Source organism: Paramormyrops kingsleyae, chromosome 6 (assembly GCF_048594095.1).
Source record: "Paramormyrops kingsleyae isolate MSU_618 chromosome 6, PKINGS_0.4, whole genome shotgun sequence".
In the NCBI taxonomy this organism is placed as follows: Eukaryota; Metazoa; Chordata; class Actinopteri; order Osteoglossiformes; family Mormyridae; genus Paramormyrops; species Paramormyrops kingsleyae.
The window spans coordinates 9,410,779-9,426,562 of record NC_132802.1 but is presented as its reverse complement, the minus strand read 5'-3'; the positions used below and the strand labels follow the sequence as shown (position 1 = coordinate 9,426,562).

Below are 15,784 nucleotides of genomic sequence, written 5' to 3'. Positions count from 1 at the left end.
TGGTATTGAAGTTGGGTCCCTTTTTGTGAGTTTGTGTGGCCTAACAACTTCATAACTAAACCTGCTCCCAGACGTTTCAGACTTTCAGTCACCTCACTAGCGGTTGACCTAAGATGACGTCCTATCATGGTGGCATGTGGAACAGTCACTCTGCTGCTGTTTGTTGCAGGAGATTGTGTGACTTTGTGCTCAATTAGACACCTGTGTAAACAATGAGTGTGGCTTCATTAAGCAATTACTTGGATTGTTAGGAATGTCCAAATACTATTGGCCATATAGTGTAATTTAAGGTGATATTTGAAAAATGCTATTAATACATTTATACATTTATACTTTAAAAAAGCTATTAATACATTTATACATTTTTCTGGACTTTTTTCAAAACATTGCTGTTTTTCCTGTATAGTAGTTTGCCCATAAATATACATACATCACAACAAAGCTAATAGCATTCATGCTATTAGAAGTGTTATTTTCCAATTTTTATCTCCATACTGTGAAGTGTGTTAAGTATGGGTGTCTTTCTAGAGGCTCAATGAAATTTACGGGCAATCAATGGTCTGGTGTGTCTTGAAAACAGCCCTGTTCAATAAAACACAAAAGATGCTTGTTCAGTGCATAATTTTAATACTCATGATTGTTATTTCAAGAAGTTCTTGATATAGAACCCATCATACTCTTGGATATTGTAGATGGGTTTTCCAGCCTCCAGTGGAAGTAGCTTGATGTTATCCCAGGCCAGTATAACCAATCATGGTTCAGTATTCTTTACTACTGGTACTAGTGCTTTTGACTTGGTTTTCGAGCTTAAAGCCTCTTTGAAGACCCATCTGAGCTGTACCTTGGATGGTCAGCTTGACCACTGGAGGAGCATCCAGCATTTCAGGTAAGACCCAAGGAGCAGATCTTGGGTGTAGTGTTGGTGGCTTTTGCTGGGTCAAGCTTTGGGATGAGATGTTGGTGCTTGCAGTGGTAGCACTTGTTATGTAGTCTCTGTAATTTGGGGAAATTGAGGAGTGGCCTTCTCTGGAGTCGACAACCACGAGCTTGACATCTCATCAAGCTTTCTATCGGAAACGACTGTCCTTTTACCCTCTTGGTCCGGATTACCTTAGGCAAGCATCTTTGATGGGACTGCATATGGGGCATGTTAGTTTCTGAAGCATCACACGAAAAGGTGGTTCAGTCCCATGACTGATCAGTCCTTTTTGGAGAGATGGTTTCAACATATGATAGATGTTGAGTGGCTGCTTTATGCCATCTCCAGGCAGCTTCTTGCTTTCTTTGTTTGTGTTCATGGGGCTATAACCCATGCTTTTGCAAAGGGAAAATGCAAATATCTTTACCCATATGTATGATTTTATGTATATACCTGCTGACTGTCCTAATACTCCAGTATGTGCACCTAATGTTGGGGACAATTTGGGACAATGAAACGTTTCTTTTCTGCTTTCACAGATTTTAAGTAAAAAACACTGTTTCCGTACATGCCAACAATGGGCTGAGCTCTGCTTTAGCCCAAAAACACTGATGTGGGTCATCAATTTTCACTTTGCTGGTTCTATGCCATGTATGTAAACGATGTGTTACATAAAGATATTCACGTTTATATTGTATAATTAACCTTAGATTTCCAGAGAGCTCAGTTTCAAAGACGTATTGAATATGTTAAAGCAAATGTGTTCAAAGTCATCTTATTTCAGCCTTTCATTCTTGTAAATACACCCCATTCTGTGGTGGCATGTTGTGGTTGTTTAATGGGCTTACAGTATGGTTTGGGGTTTTATTTCCTGTCAAATCTGGGGGCTCTCTTAACCGCATTGTTATTGCTGTAATTGAGACCATATGACAGGCTATGTAACAGAAAGACTGTGATTCATGCCTTAATACACTATTCCAAAGGCTTATTTGTAGCTGTGATGTACAAAATAGATGTTTGTCTAATGATAATATGCAGCCAGTTTCTAATCAAGATGGGTAGTACTCGTTGATTGTAATTATAAATATTTTTGCCTGTTGATTCTGAGTCATAGACATTCTTTTGGGGGTTATAATCTTAACCTGGATGTATTTTTCTAAGAAAATGTTTTTTTTTCTTTTTGCATTTTTCAGGTGTGCGGCTGGATACAGTGGCAACCCACAGCTTGGTCAAGCATGTGTCATTCGTAATGATCTGAATGGTATATGTCAAACTGTCATTGGCTCTACTTTTGAAATTTATCCAGAAGTAACACCATATATCTGCAGATGAGCCTATAAATGTCACCTTTCTTTTACATAAAAAAAGTAATTCAAATAAATACATATCAAAGGTAAACATATGAATATTACCTTTACTTCTGATTTGGCAAATCTTATTTCTTATTTTGAATTGCAAAAACAGAAAATGAAAGGTTCTTGGGGTCATTAGAAATCATCTGCAAGAGTACTGACCTCTGTTTTATTTACTGTTAGGTTACCCTGGTCAAAATATGTCCGTCACGAGTTAAGGAAAAGTTTCCTTGATGAGCTAATATGTTTTAAAAGATGTTTCAACTAATTTTGCTGAATAAATTGATCAAAGCTGACACAAAGACATTTTATTGTTTAGTTAATTTTTTAATTGCCCAGGAACAGAAAGGAACTTATTATACAGTAGCAAAAGTTAAGCTTGCAGTAGCTTCAACAATAAGTCCAGCTTAGCTTTGAATTAAACATTAGGGTTTACAGTACCGTCTATTTTTTAGCTGATTTGTAGTTGATTGTATCTTATGAGTGAAGAAAATCTCAGTGCAGTGGGCTGCTGTTAAATGTATACATTTTTTGTTTTTGAAGGAAACTGCTACAGTTGCGATCAGAGAGGAAGTGACGGATGTGACAGCAATGGAGTTTGTCGCTGCAAGGTATGATGGTGGAACTGCTGAATTCTAAATCATATCGATATCCTATAAACAGAGCATCAGAGTTACTGGTTTAAGTTCACAGCATCCTATATATAATAATATTTGTTGACAATCTATACTGGTAACATTGTAATTATGTTATTGCTTTGATGTAAAATGGTATTAATTTGGTAGACGATGGGTTCAGTACACTCCTGAAGATGTAAATCTGATTATCCAGTGGAGTCTAACTCCACACATTGCTCTCTACTGTATATTTTTGTATGTGTCTAATAGGAGAGCAAGTTTGAATATATGAAGATTGAAATTTCATTGCATTGCTTGTCCAAAGACAACCAAGACATGTTCTAATAACTCTCTACCTGCCCCTGTCGCAGGCATATGTGGAGGGTCCCTTATGTGCCCAGTGCAAACCGGGCCATTTCCACCTGAGCCCTGCCCACAAGGATGGCTGCCTCTCCTGCTTCTGCATGGGCATCACCCAGCAGTGCTCAAGCTCCAGCTACTACAGGGACTTGGTAAGGGCCATCTGCCGTTGCTCTCGACCCTTTTCCATAAAGGACATCAAGTTTTCCAGATGCAGATCATAGTGTTGGGCGGCATATCGATCATCTGCTATCCCGATTTTAAACTCCCGCAGGGTATGAATATTTCATATACCGCTATACCGTAGCACAGCTGAAATAACAGCTGTAACACTTCAGTAGGCAGCAGACTATACAATACTGTTCCCTGCTAGAAGTGCTATGGATCGCTGTGCTGAGTGTACCGAGAGGGGACCCCTGTTAACTGTGCGAACCCTTCTTACTCACAGTTATAACGTTATAACAATAATTCTCCATACCGAAGTCGTGTTTGCATTTGAAGGAGGGACAAATTCCACTCCATATCAGTATGCCTAAAAATCTGAATTACGTGTAATATAATCGGTCTGCAATTAAATGCATACTGGTAAGGAAAATTCCTAATATTATCAATTTATCATGGTGATAATTATTAAAATCATGCCGATTAAGTGAACCTGTTGTTACCAAACTAAATATTCATTCATAAACATATTGATGTAAACGCTTGTTGCTGATAAAGGTAAACTTGGGCAAAACAAATGCTGCGATATACCATGAAACCATTGGAATCTTAAAAAATACCATGATACAAATTGTTGGTCATATCGCCCAGCACTAGCAGATCAACATCTTATGTCATGTTACCCATCAACTGACCCCAAAGATGAACTTCTCTTCAGTTCTTTGCTGGGAAATTGGCTTCCAGTCTGCTGCAGTTTACTTTCGGAGACCTGTCTGTAAGTGTAACTGTTACCCCCAGGTGTCCTCGTCCTTTGCCCCCGGCCACTTCCAGGGCTTCGCCCTGGTGAATCGCCAGCGCACTAATCGCATCGCCACGGGTTTCACGGTGGAGGTGTCCACTCAGGGCACTCAGCTCTCCTTCAGCAGATTTGGAAACCTTGCCCAAGAAGCCCACTATTGGCAGCTGCCGGAGGCCTACCGCGGAGACAAGGTAGTGTGCTCTGGTCATGTGACTCGCCATGTGGGGTGCTCACGTGACTCACTTTCTCACCCCTTTCACATGAACGTTTCCTCTAAACTTCAAAGCCTTTTTTCTGCTCTGCAAGCTTGCAAGTCTGTCCTTTAACAGTATATTCCCTCATAATCAGAATGGGTTCATTTTTGTGCATTTTAATAATTGTAGTATTTCATTTAGAGGCACTTTTAATATTCTGTGGCAGCTGTGTGCTAGGTTTATTACTTTGCTTCTAGTAGAGATTATACCAAATGAATTCAGCATTATTAGAAGTGTGTTCGTTTGATAATGAATGAAATATTTGTCTTTCCCTTGTCAAACTTTAGAGTGAAGCTTTCTATGCTCGTATGAGACGGGCACACAAGGTAAAGCAGAATGATGTTATATAGTTGCAGTGATACAGATGAAATAAACCAGATGTTTGGTCACTGTTATCGCAGATTGTTGCCTGATACAATACTGAGATTTTGGCTAGTCGAAATACGGTGTTTCGATACAATCCACTAGCTTTTGTCCACTAATGCCGATATGCATGCTAGTGATTTTGCTAACTAAATTTTAGCAATTTAGGTTAAGGTTGAGCCACAATAAAATGGAGTGCATGGTTAAATCTGTTTTAGGCTTTTGAAAAATACTTATTGTTTTAAAAGTGCTGGATTGGTCTGCGCAATGCAATTTTGAATTATTGTCTCGTATCCTTTATACTGACATCAAATCTGTTCTATTTGTGTAAAAGTGTGGTCTGCATTGTTTGTTGTAACCACATGGTATAGAATGCATGGTATAGTATGGTATAGAATGCTAGCGCATTATTCAGTTAAGGCAAGAAATCCAGTTACTTAAATTTAAATAAAACTGTTCAGTTACTAGATAAGAAAAAGATACTGCTGTACCTAAATATACCTGCACTTACATAACATTTATTTAAGTGATTCTGTTCTAATATACTGAGACAAACAAACTTGATAGTACTTAGAAGTTAGCAATAAACTAGTTGAAGACAATGTACTGAAATATATCTTCCAACTAGTATAGGGTTAGGGGGCTTCTGGAGCCTGTCCCAGGCCACAGAAAGCACAGGTCTAGACAAGCCATTATCTGCATTATCTAATAATTTAATAAGCAACTAAACATACTACTATATGTTAGTAGAAATAAGTGGTACACTTCTTTCACTTTGGACAGGATGCCAGTAAATGGTACCTCTGTTTTTATATATAAAACTGAACGCAGAAAATCAACTCATCACAGCTTTAACAGACAGTAGTAAAGGTTGTATAAAACTTAAGCTTCCTCTGTTCTTGTCAGTATTGATTCGTACTACTCAGGAATGAGAAATTCAGCAAACGTCATATACTTTTTTTCCAAAAAAAGCGATACCGTGAATACAAATATCTATGGACATTTGCTAAACAGCAGTGCTGATATTAGTGCATTAATTGATTAATGAGGAGTCATTTTCAGATAGGGCAGTCATTTGGCAGATTATAAGAAAATAGATACAATTTGAAGAGTTGATTCCTAATGTGTGTGAAAACAGCAACCTTTTGCAATTGTCTGGATCCCAACCCCCCTACCCCCCCACTCAGGGGATGCCATACGACCATGCACGTTTTAGACATGGCCGAATGCAGTGTAGTCCTGTTAACTACCACGGACACACTTTCATCCGCCTCGCTTTGTTCACGTAACTAGAAAGACTCCCTGTGGACAGAGGAGCAAATGCGGAAAGATGCCTCCATGTGGAAACTCATGGACTCCATGATGAAAGGTTCTGGCAGGTTGAAGCGGGCCGTCGAGGTATCCGGCTGCATGAGTGCATCCCATTTGCCTTCTGTCGTCATTGGACACACTGCAGCACTTGCAAGGATAAGTGTGTGGATCCCCTCCCATAGTGCATGGTCGTGCTTTTAGCAGTGCTTTGATCCGTAGTTTTCATTGAGCAAGGTTTTGCTAAGAAAAGTTGAGTAGCTAACATGGATATGTCATCATCTGGTGTTAATAACTACCGGTATGGTTGTGTGCAATGAAACGGTACTAGACATCTGTACAAATATGGTTTATTCTCAGTGTTCGTTAGTTCAAAAACATCATTATTTTATATAATATTTCTGTTTCATTTAACCTCTACAGTCTACACCAGGGGTGGGCAATCTTATCCGCAAAGGGCCGGTGTGTATGAGGGTTTTTGGGATAACCTGTAGGTCAGTTGTTCAAACCCAGGTGTGAGGACTCTTCAGCCAATCAGTCCTATAATTAGTAATCTAATTAGGGAGTTGCAGCGAAAACTCACATACATACCGGCCCTTTGCGGATAAGATTGCCCACCCCTGGTCTACATCAAAATCCTGTAGACAGTGACTAATAGACCGATCTGATAAACTGCCTTTGCAAACAGTCTTTAGCATTGGTTTGTAATTGTTATATGCAGATGTTGTTTTCCATTCGGTACTGGCCCAATACTACTGGGAAAGACCACTGATTGATTGCTCATTGTGATTGTACCTTGACGTCCATGGTAATGACTCTGTCTATGCAGAAAGCAATGATGCTACTGCATGTATTAATCAAAGCATGTGGTTTGTATGGTGAAAACATGGTTTGATCAGATACTCATTTGGTGTGATTGTAAACGATGAAGTATACCTGCATGTTAGATCTTCTCAGTAATGCAAGATATTGTCTTGAGTAGTGTACAGTAGCTGTGTGCTTGTGTTGTAATTTTGTTTACCAAGGTTATTTAGGTGCTTCTAATTTTTAAAGTTGGTAAAACTTCTCTGTGGTCTTATTTTGCTCCCACTGTATTTTGGCATGATATAAACGTCTTTGACGCAACATAGTGACACTTTAAAGGTAGTTCTGTTTGGGCCCCCCCCCTGCTCAGTCTGTTTCATCCACCCTGCTCCCCAGCAGTCACCCAATGATATCCAGCAGTTGGACGAGGAGATATGGGCGTTAATTTCCAACTTCTCACGCAAACCAACCAGTCATCGCCCTTTCTCACTTCCTGCGTCCCCTGCTTCCCTCAAACCATGGAACTCCCCATTACCTTCTGCTCAACATGCCCCCACACCTCTGAATCAGCCTTCTGGCCTCCTGGCCTCCAAATCCAGCAGGGCCCGTGGGCCTCATTCCACGCCCCCCGGGTATTCCTCTAAGCTCTCAGATGCCCAGGTATTATAATTGATCTTGCCCGTACTACTGATGTATACGCAGTTTTGTGGATTCTATGAGGAGCTGTTGTTGTCTCATCTCACTGGTTCTGTTGTTGTTGGGGGGGCATCGACAGGCTCTGCCTCAGACTCGCCGAGACGTGAATGTGGTAGGTTCACATATGACCGGGCCTGACTCACACTCGCTTGGTCTTGGAGGCTTTGTGAAACCCCACCTTACAGTTTATCTGTTTGATTGTGAAGTTAATCTGTGTGTGAGTATGCAAAGAGATGACTAGACTGCAGCAGTTAGATAGTTAGTATCATGATAAACCATTTGCACATTTCAGTCATTTTTTTTCTATTGATTATGAGTTCTTCAGCCAAAATCAGTTTTAAATAAAAGGGAACCTTAATGAAAGGTAACGCAGTTGAGATATTTGTTGACTTTTATCTATGGTATTTACGTAACAACAAACCTTGTTGTATGTATGTATGCATGAATGAGTGCATGTCTGTGTGTGTGTGTGTGTGTGTGCGCATGTGGATTATGTTTATATTACATTGTGCAAACCAAATGTACCCCACAATGTGATAGAAACCTGTTATTTTGATGTGGTGGGGACCACTTCTCAGGTCCCCACAAAGATCTGTGAATGCAATCAAAAAACTAAAAATTTCAAAAGTCTCATATTTTGTTTGGTTACTTATGATTAAGGTTAGAGCTGGGTAGCGGTTAAGGTCACCATATTGTGATTGGGGTTTTCCCCATAGAAATGAATGGAGAGTCCCTACAAAGATATTATTTTGTGTGTGTGTGTATATAACAAAAAAAAACCTAGTCCAGCACTGAAAGATTCGTTGCTCAAAAAACTTCAATGCTCTTCTTCAGTATGAAGAATAATGAGTAATTTCATCAGGCCATATTATCTTGATCAATCCAAACAAATGAAACAAAATAAATAATTTTTCCTTCAAACTCCCTCTCTGTTCTTTGAAAGATCTATCCAAATGTAATGTGACTAATGTGCAAAAATTCTGCAATTCAGTAAGGGACATGCCTCCAATGGTACGTGCGATTCAGTTTCATTCATCCTTTCATGATTTGCAGTTTAGTTATAATTTATATTTGAAGTCCTAATGCAGACTTAAGGCAATGATTAAAATCATTATTAAAGCATAAAAATCACTACTTTCTTGAAAAAACGACTGCTTTTCTTCATAAATGGATGGAGGGATTATTAGATTTGAGCTCAGACAGTACAAATCGAGCTACTGTAACAAGTTTATAGCGTCAGCAAACAAAGTCCTGCATGTATGTAATACGTCAGTGTTTGATATATTGTTACATTTAGACTATGTAGTTCTAATAATCTAATAATGATTTTTTTGTGGCTCTGCTGGTTTTGTTCAGTACGTGTTCCTTGAGTATGGGGGGGGGGGGGGGGGGGGCTTTCTGCTGTGACGCTGCACCCCGCCGTACTGCTCTGCCCTCCCATTTCCCCTGTCGCTTCCCTGCCTCTGCCTTACCTTCCGCTCCTCCTTCCTCCACTCCAGTATGCTCTGGTCTACAAAGGTTTCAGCTTGTACCCAGAGGAAGTCCTTTTCTGGCAGCTGCCTCCACAGTATAAGGGGGTCAAGGTAACCGTACCGTGGCCGAGTCCCCGCGTTTTATCGCAGTTCCTGTTCATTCGTGCTCATTCTGCACTTAATGTAACGCAAAACAAGCATCGGAACTGGATGAAGTTTATTTTCCGTCCAGGTATTTCATCTTGAAGTCACCATCCATATATTCCAGCTAGGAGTTATCTGCCTACACACATATATTTATCTGTTAACTATTAAAACAATATAATATAAATATAAATTGAAATATTTTTTCAGTTGAGCTCCTTGGGGTATTTGACAGGGTTTTTCAAAATAACTTTAATCGTGTGTAGCTGTAGTTTCTAGACAGATGCTATAATGCTGTAATTATTATGCTTAACTATCTGACTAAATGGGCCGTGACATTAGCTTCTTCTGCATAGAGGTGATGTTTTTCAGCTGCTGACAGGTGATGCCTGACCAGCTTTCTTCATTTCTGCAGGTCGGCTCCTACGGCGGCCGCCTGAAATACACCCTCTCCTATGTGTCAGATCCAAGGGGCTCATCCATTGAAGATGTTGACGTTCAGATTATCGTAAGTAAAGGCTGGAGTTATGGGCACATTGTCCATCCAATTAACATGCCCACCTTAAAATGCGAACCATGAACTGCCTCCCAAAATTCCTCTAATCAGGATTTTTTTAAACTCTTCCTAAATTATCCAGGGCAATGACATCACCCTGGTCACTCGACAGCCTTGGCCTAGAGGACAGGGGACGCGGGAGTCCCGTCAGTTTGAGGTCGTCTTCAAAGAGGTGACTGGGGCTCTTCCATCCGAAGGTCTCTTCTGCATGTAATCTGTCCATTTGTTGGGTTTTTGTTGGGTCAGCTAAACAGAATGGTAGGCTGTCATTACTGTTATTTTGGGTTCTTTTGCATTACTCCTAAAACGTGTTTTTCTTGCATTATCCATGCTGCAGGAGAACTGGCAGCGGCCGGACGGCATGCCCGCCACGCGCGAGCACCTCATGATGGTGCTGGCGGACCTGGATGACATCTTGATCCGTGCGTCCTACTACACAGACATGCGCTCCACCAGCATCTCCGATGTCAGCATGGAGGTGGCTGTGCCAAACTACACCGGCCTGACACAGGCCCTGGAGGTAGAGGAGTGTCGGTGCCCACCTGGCTACCGGGGCCTGTCCTGCCAGGTGAGGTGCCTGCTGGAAGCTCTACTGACTCTGGAGCTATGAATGCTCTACAGATTCGATCATTGGCTCTCAGTCCGAAACTTCAGAGATTTAACCAATCGGAACCCAGGGCAGTGTATGATTCAGGATGCTGTGCATGTGACTGGATGGTTGTTGGTTCAAATCCCGGCGTCAGCAGAGTGATTTGACTATTGAGTCCTTGAGCAAGGCCCTTAACCTCTAATTGCTCTGGTGATTGTCTGACCTCGCTGTCTGAGAAATTGTGTGTTACTTAGATGAAAGTGTCGGCTAAATCACTATACTATAGATTAGAAAGAAAGTACCTGTTTTGACAGTGCATTCAAAAATATGTCACTGAACTGCTCTGAGAGCTATACGTAGTGTTTGTTATGATGGTGCTCCATACGCAGAAGGTGTTTCGTGTGGACCTTCATTGTTTGTGTCCATTATATGTGCAGGACTGTGCTGCAGGGTACACCAGAACCGGAGGAGGACTCTACCTTGGTCACTGTGAGTTGTGTGACTGCAACGGGCACTCCGACTCCTGCCACCCGGAGACGGGCGTCTGCACGGTAAAGACTCCACCCATCTCCCCGTCTTTATAAAGCTTGTACAGCACGTGGCGAACATGCAATAATGTGCCTGTTACCTTTGGGTCATTCTGACTGTAGAGTTGCCTCCATAACACCATGGGTCAGATGTGTGAGCAATGTGCCGCTGGGTTCTTCGGCGACCCCACTGCAGGAACACCAGAAGATTGCCAGCCCTGTGCTTGTCCACACACAGATCCAGAAAATCAGTGAGGAAACTCTCGTCTCGTCTTTCATTTCGTCTCTGGACATGTGCACCACAGACTGCTTTAACCAAATTTCCACCCTGACTTCAGTTATTTGCAAGATGCGAATCCCAGTGCAGAAAATTCTTTCTCGAATAATAATCATGAACACTGATGTTTGACCTCCTGAAAGGTTTTCTCATACCTGTGAGAGCACTGGCAATGGAGGCTATCAGTGCACGGCTTGCCAGCGAGGATACACCGGCCAGTACTGTGAACGGTAAATGACATCAACCCTGCAGACTGTAATCCAATCAGCATGAAGCAATGTTGTAGCTCCTATCACTGACTTGACAAGCACTGTCACTCTTTTCCTCTCCTTAGCTGTGCACCAGGATATGTTGGCAACCCTCAAGAGAGGATTAAGTGTCATATCCACAGCGGTGAGTACTGGCATTTAACGGGGAGATGCAAAAGAAGTGTTTAAGGAGAAAATGTAAGAGTTATTCAATTTAAAATCACAGATGCGTAGAGCCCAGTTTCCAGGTCTCCAACCTTTATTACAATAGGATGTACCCTAGAGCCTTGCATCTTGAATGTAGGTGGTACCATCCCTCAGTCCCACCATAATCATTATGATCCTGATGATCATGAGTCTGTGCTCCTCCATGTGTTGTTGATGAGCCCATGTGTTGTTGATGATTTCCCAACTGCCGCATTAGATGCTGTTTCCCTGGTGGTGAGGATTCAGCCAGAGAGAGTGCAGGTGTCCCAGGGTGGCTCTGTGACCCTCCGCTGTCAGGTTACCAGCCTTCCGCCCCACAAGTTCCAGTGGTCGAGGGACGATGGACGGTCCCTCTCGAGCAATGCGGAGATACACAGACATGGTGCGCTCTGCTTGGGGGTTGAGTGGAGGGAGAAAATTTAGGAGACAAACTGACTATATCGAAAAGTTCACACTGGATAAAACTGTAGAGCCAACTTCTGTACTGCACAGTTGAAAATGTAAGGAGTGAGTTTTACAATTCTTGTAAGAAACCTTATACTCAGAGTGAGCTTCTTGTTCAGTGACATTGTGGGCTGCAGTGAAGGGTGTAACTACCATTTGTGTGGCCCAGGTGAGGAGCTGCACTTCTCGAGTGTCCAACCTCACGATGCCGGTGTTTACATCTGCACCTGCCAAGACCAGCACAACACCAACCGGAGCCGTGCCGAGATCGTCGTCACCGGTAAGCCCCTGAGCCTGGTGTTCGTACTTTTATGGGCCTATTAGTAATGTGTTCTTTATGTCATGCTATATCTTTTTAAACCATATTCCTTTGGTTGCTCAAAATAATGACTACATACTGTAAACAACAGTCAAGTGTTATAAAGTCAGTTAATCTATAGTGCAAAACTACAGTTGCTCAATGGAAAATTACTGAATCTTAGACTATCTGCTTTGTATTCTCCTCCTTTACTACCTCACCATCCTAGTAAAACAGACTAATATTAATTACCAAAAGATCTGATATGATGACAAAAAGTTGCAGTATATCATAACAAACTTTTTTTCGTGTTCTTTAGCTATGACACTATTACATCACACTCCTGGGAGTTTTACTTATACAAAATTGTTTTGTGGGCAGAAGGAAAAATGATTGCTTCAGAGAGATAATCAATCAGATAGTAGAGGAGGTGGGTCCAAGCAATTAGAGGAGGCGGGACCAACCAATCAGATGTCTTAGTCCTGCCTCCTCTAGTTGCTTTAGACAGTAAGATTTTTGATTCTGCAAGAGCTAAGGTAATGTATTCAGCAAGCTGTAGATGTAAAAATATATACATAATACCAGAAGCTGTTTTTTTGCATAGCTGCTGTTTTGAAAATGAATTGCAGTCTTACCCTATATGTAAATAATGCATGCTTGGAATATAATAATACCTCTTCCCTGCGTGTTGGTAGCTGTTTCCACCAAACCTATTGAAGTGACAGTTGAGGAACCCAAAACTCAGAGTGTAAGAGTGGGATCAACCATCCATTTCATCTGCACAGCAAAGAGCAAGGTAGGGTAAAGCCTTAGGGCCTTTCACGATGGCCTTTCACGAGGAGGATGATCCTGATTTTCAAATTTCAGGTTCTCTCTGAATTGTGACATCTTTATTTTATTAGTTTGCGGCTTGTTTCTTAACAAAGTTGGATGTTATACTGAAGCAGATCAGCTTGAGTTCCTTGCTCCGGTTATTACAGTCTAGACCTTGAAGAGTCAGCTTTGGTGTCCAGCACTTCCTGTGACATATGGGGGCTTCCTGTTTCCCAGTCTCCAGCGTACACCCTCGTGTGGACCCGTCAGGGGAGGGGCAACCTGCCAGACCGGGCCGTGGATTTCAACGGCATCCTCACCATCCATAATGTGCAGCCAGAAGATGCCGGCATCTACGTCTGCACGGGCTCCAACATGCTTGCCATGGATGAAGGCACAGCCATCCTGCACGTCCCAGGTTTGTGACGACACCATTCAACCACCCCCACCCAAATTTCACCACCCACCCTGTGAGGTGCATGGCCCCACCCAGTCTGTCCACATTACTTAACTCTCCTATCCTTAAAGCATGATCATTGCTCTTGCCATTTTGGGTTTAGATAACTCTCCTGTACAATAATGATACTTTCCTGTCCTCATCTAATATCTTGCCTTTTCTGCTGTTTTTTTTCATACCTCTAATTGCTTGGCTGTCTGACTCTCTCTGAAACATTAGCAAAGTCAGCAAAAGGCTACAATACATTCTGTTCGGATATTGTGAACATAAAGACTGATCTGACTAATCAGCATATCCAGTATTTTCCTGCAATAAACACAACAAGTACTTATCAGGATAACTATAAGACTGCTTTTCAGTCTTATAACACTGAAGCATTAATGAATGTTCGTTCTCTTGTTTACCATAGGTAAGTAAAATTAGTAATCTATATGTTGGCACACATATTGACAAGAAATAAATTTGTAACACACGGCCAGATAAAATATTATGCGGATTATTTGGCTGGTATGAAGGAATACACTTGGTAGATAGGTGTGGCCCAGAAAGTCAAAAAAGTACAGCTGATTTAGTTGAGGGAGGTTAACTAATGCTAATGATAGTTATTTTTTATTTAAATTTTGGCAAACTTAGGAAAGTTTTAAGACCTGATATGATTTTGGGTATTATTTGAGTCACCAGATACCGTTAAAACAATCAGTATTTTGTTGAAATTACTTTCCAAATGTGATTGAACTATTTACAGTCTAAAACAACACCTTGTCAAAGTATGAAATGGCCGACTGTCTGAGCCTCTCGTTCTCTACACCAAGTCAGTGAGCTTAGGAACTGGAAATGATGACATCAAGCCTCTAGGTGCTTCCTGTTATTTTACAGTACAAAACTCCTCTGTCATTAATTTTTCGTGTTTTCACTGGTCCTTAGAACCTGCTTCAGTTGTAGTCTTTAATCTGATGACACTTTTTAGATTTTTATTCTGTAGAGGCAGTGGCACTTGCTTCTGCCAGCACTGATTTGTGGATCATTCTCGGAATATAAAAGGGGTCTTTTGTCTTATCTTTTTCCTTTGTTTCTCTTGTCTTAATTAATCGGTGTTGGCTTTCCATGGGCTATAAATCATTTTGATATAGTTTTCAATTTTTACTTCTAGTAGAGTGTTAGCGTTGGATCTCTTTGTATCAGCTTATGGAAACGTTCCCCTTTTCGGGACTGGGAGAGTCTCTGTTATTCCTGGTCTTTGTCTCTTGCCCTTTAACCTTTGGGGTGTAGTGGCTGATGTGGTGGGGGTATGAGGATGGGGTGGCAGAGGCCTGTGGGGCCGAGTTCAAGCGAGGATGGACATCTGCTCCAAGTCGCCATCAGCCTTGGAACGGAATTGTACGACATGTAGTTTGGTATTGATATCATGAATGTCAGTGTCTAACAATGGTGCTCTTTACTACTTAGCAGTAGATTATGTTAACCAGCAGCCAAATGTTTCTATCAGGTCTCAGTACTGTGGAGTAGCAAACGTTTTTTTGTTTTGTTTTTGTTTTTACAGTTAACAGACAAAAATTGTTATTTGTTGTCGCTCTTCTCTGAACATTTTTTTCAGGTCATTTTAACATTAAATAATATTTTGAATATTAAATAAAGGATTTGGAATATTCAGTAGTAGATATATCTCCCTCCTCTCAACCATGCAACTCTAAATCTGTCAAACTTAGGATGATTAATGGAGTGCACTGATATTTTTGGAATCTGATATTTTTCTAATAACAACAAATGTAATATTTATCAACAGAAGTACAACATATTAAAAATGAGGAGTCAATTGACCAGTATCTGTGTAATAACTCAGAATGGGAAAAACTGAAAATGGAAGATTAGGGAGACTGTAAATTTAAGAAATTGTGTCCTCAACTTGCTATTGGCTTTTATTATGTTAAAAAACTAATAGTGCCATATTTAGTTTGTATTACCATTACAGAGTAAAGTATTATCAGGGCTAATGTAATGACTGCTATTGATGTGTTTATTCATCTAAATAACATCAGTGTTTACTTTATGAGAGTGTTAGATGAAATTCAGAAGTAGTCTGAAAGAAACACAAATGTGGACACAGTTTCTGTTTAAAAT

General features: G+C 41.0%; 1 protein-coding gene across 15 annotated transcripts in view; it reads left to right on the top strand.

Annotated features, from left to right (window-relative positions):
• The window catches only part of hspg2 (heparan sulfate proteoglycan 2), a 127,377-nt gene that overhangs the window by 72,782 nt on the left and 38,811 nt on the right, over nt 1-15,784 (top strand). For 10 of the 15 annotated variants that reach the window (XM_023834979.2, XM_023834975.2, XM_023834983.2 and 7 more), the window contains 20 exons: nt 2,113-2,180; nt 2,815-2,882; nt 3,260-3,400; nt 4,209-4,400; nt 4,751-4,789; nt 6,120-6,224; nt 7,335-7,598; nt 7,714-7,746; nt 9,134-9,217; nt 9,666-9,758; nt 9,889-9,978; nt 10,144-10,374; nt 10,833-10,946; nt 11,046-11,173; nt 11,343-11,429; nt 11,534-11,592; nt 11,872-12,036; nt 12,268-12,378; nt 13,092-13,192; nt 13,447-13,627. In XM_023834979.2, coding sequence (XP_023690747.2) covers nt 2,113-2,180; nt 2,815-2,882; nt 3,260-3,400; nt 4,209-4,400; nt 4,751-4,789; nt 6,120-6,224; nt 7,335-7,598; nt 7,714-7,746; nt 9,134-9,217; nt 9,666-9,758; nt 9,889-9,978; nt 10,144-10,374; nt 10,833-10,946; nt 11,046-11,173; nt 11,343-11,429; nt 11,534-11,592; nt 11,872-12,036; nt 12,268-12,378; nt 13,092-13,192; nt 13,447-13,627 — 2,354 coding nt within the window. The remainder of the gene's footprint in view (nt 1-2,112; nt 2,181-2,814; nt 2,883-3,259; nt 3,401-4,208; nt 4,401-4,750; nt 4,790-6,119; nt 6,225-7,334; nt 7,599-7,713; nt 7,747-9,133; nt 9,218-9,665; nt 9,759-9,888; nt 9,979-10,143; nt 10,375-10,832; nt 10,947-11,045; nt 11,174-11,342; nt 11,430-11,533; nt 11,593-11,871; nt 12,037-12,267; nt 12,379-13,091; nt 13,193-13,446; nt 13,628-15,784) is intronic. The other 5 variants (XM_072713596.1, XM_023834987.2, XM_023834986.2 and 2 more) reach the window with 3 other exon arrangements.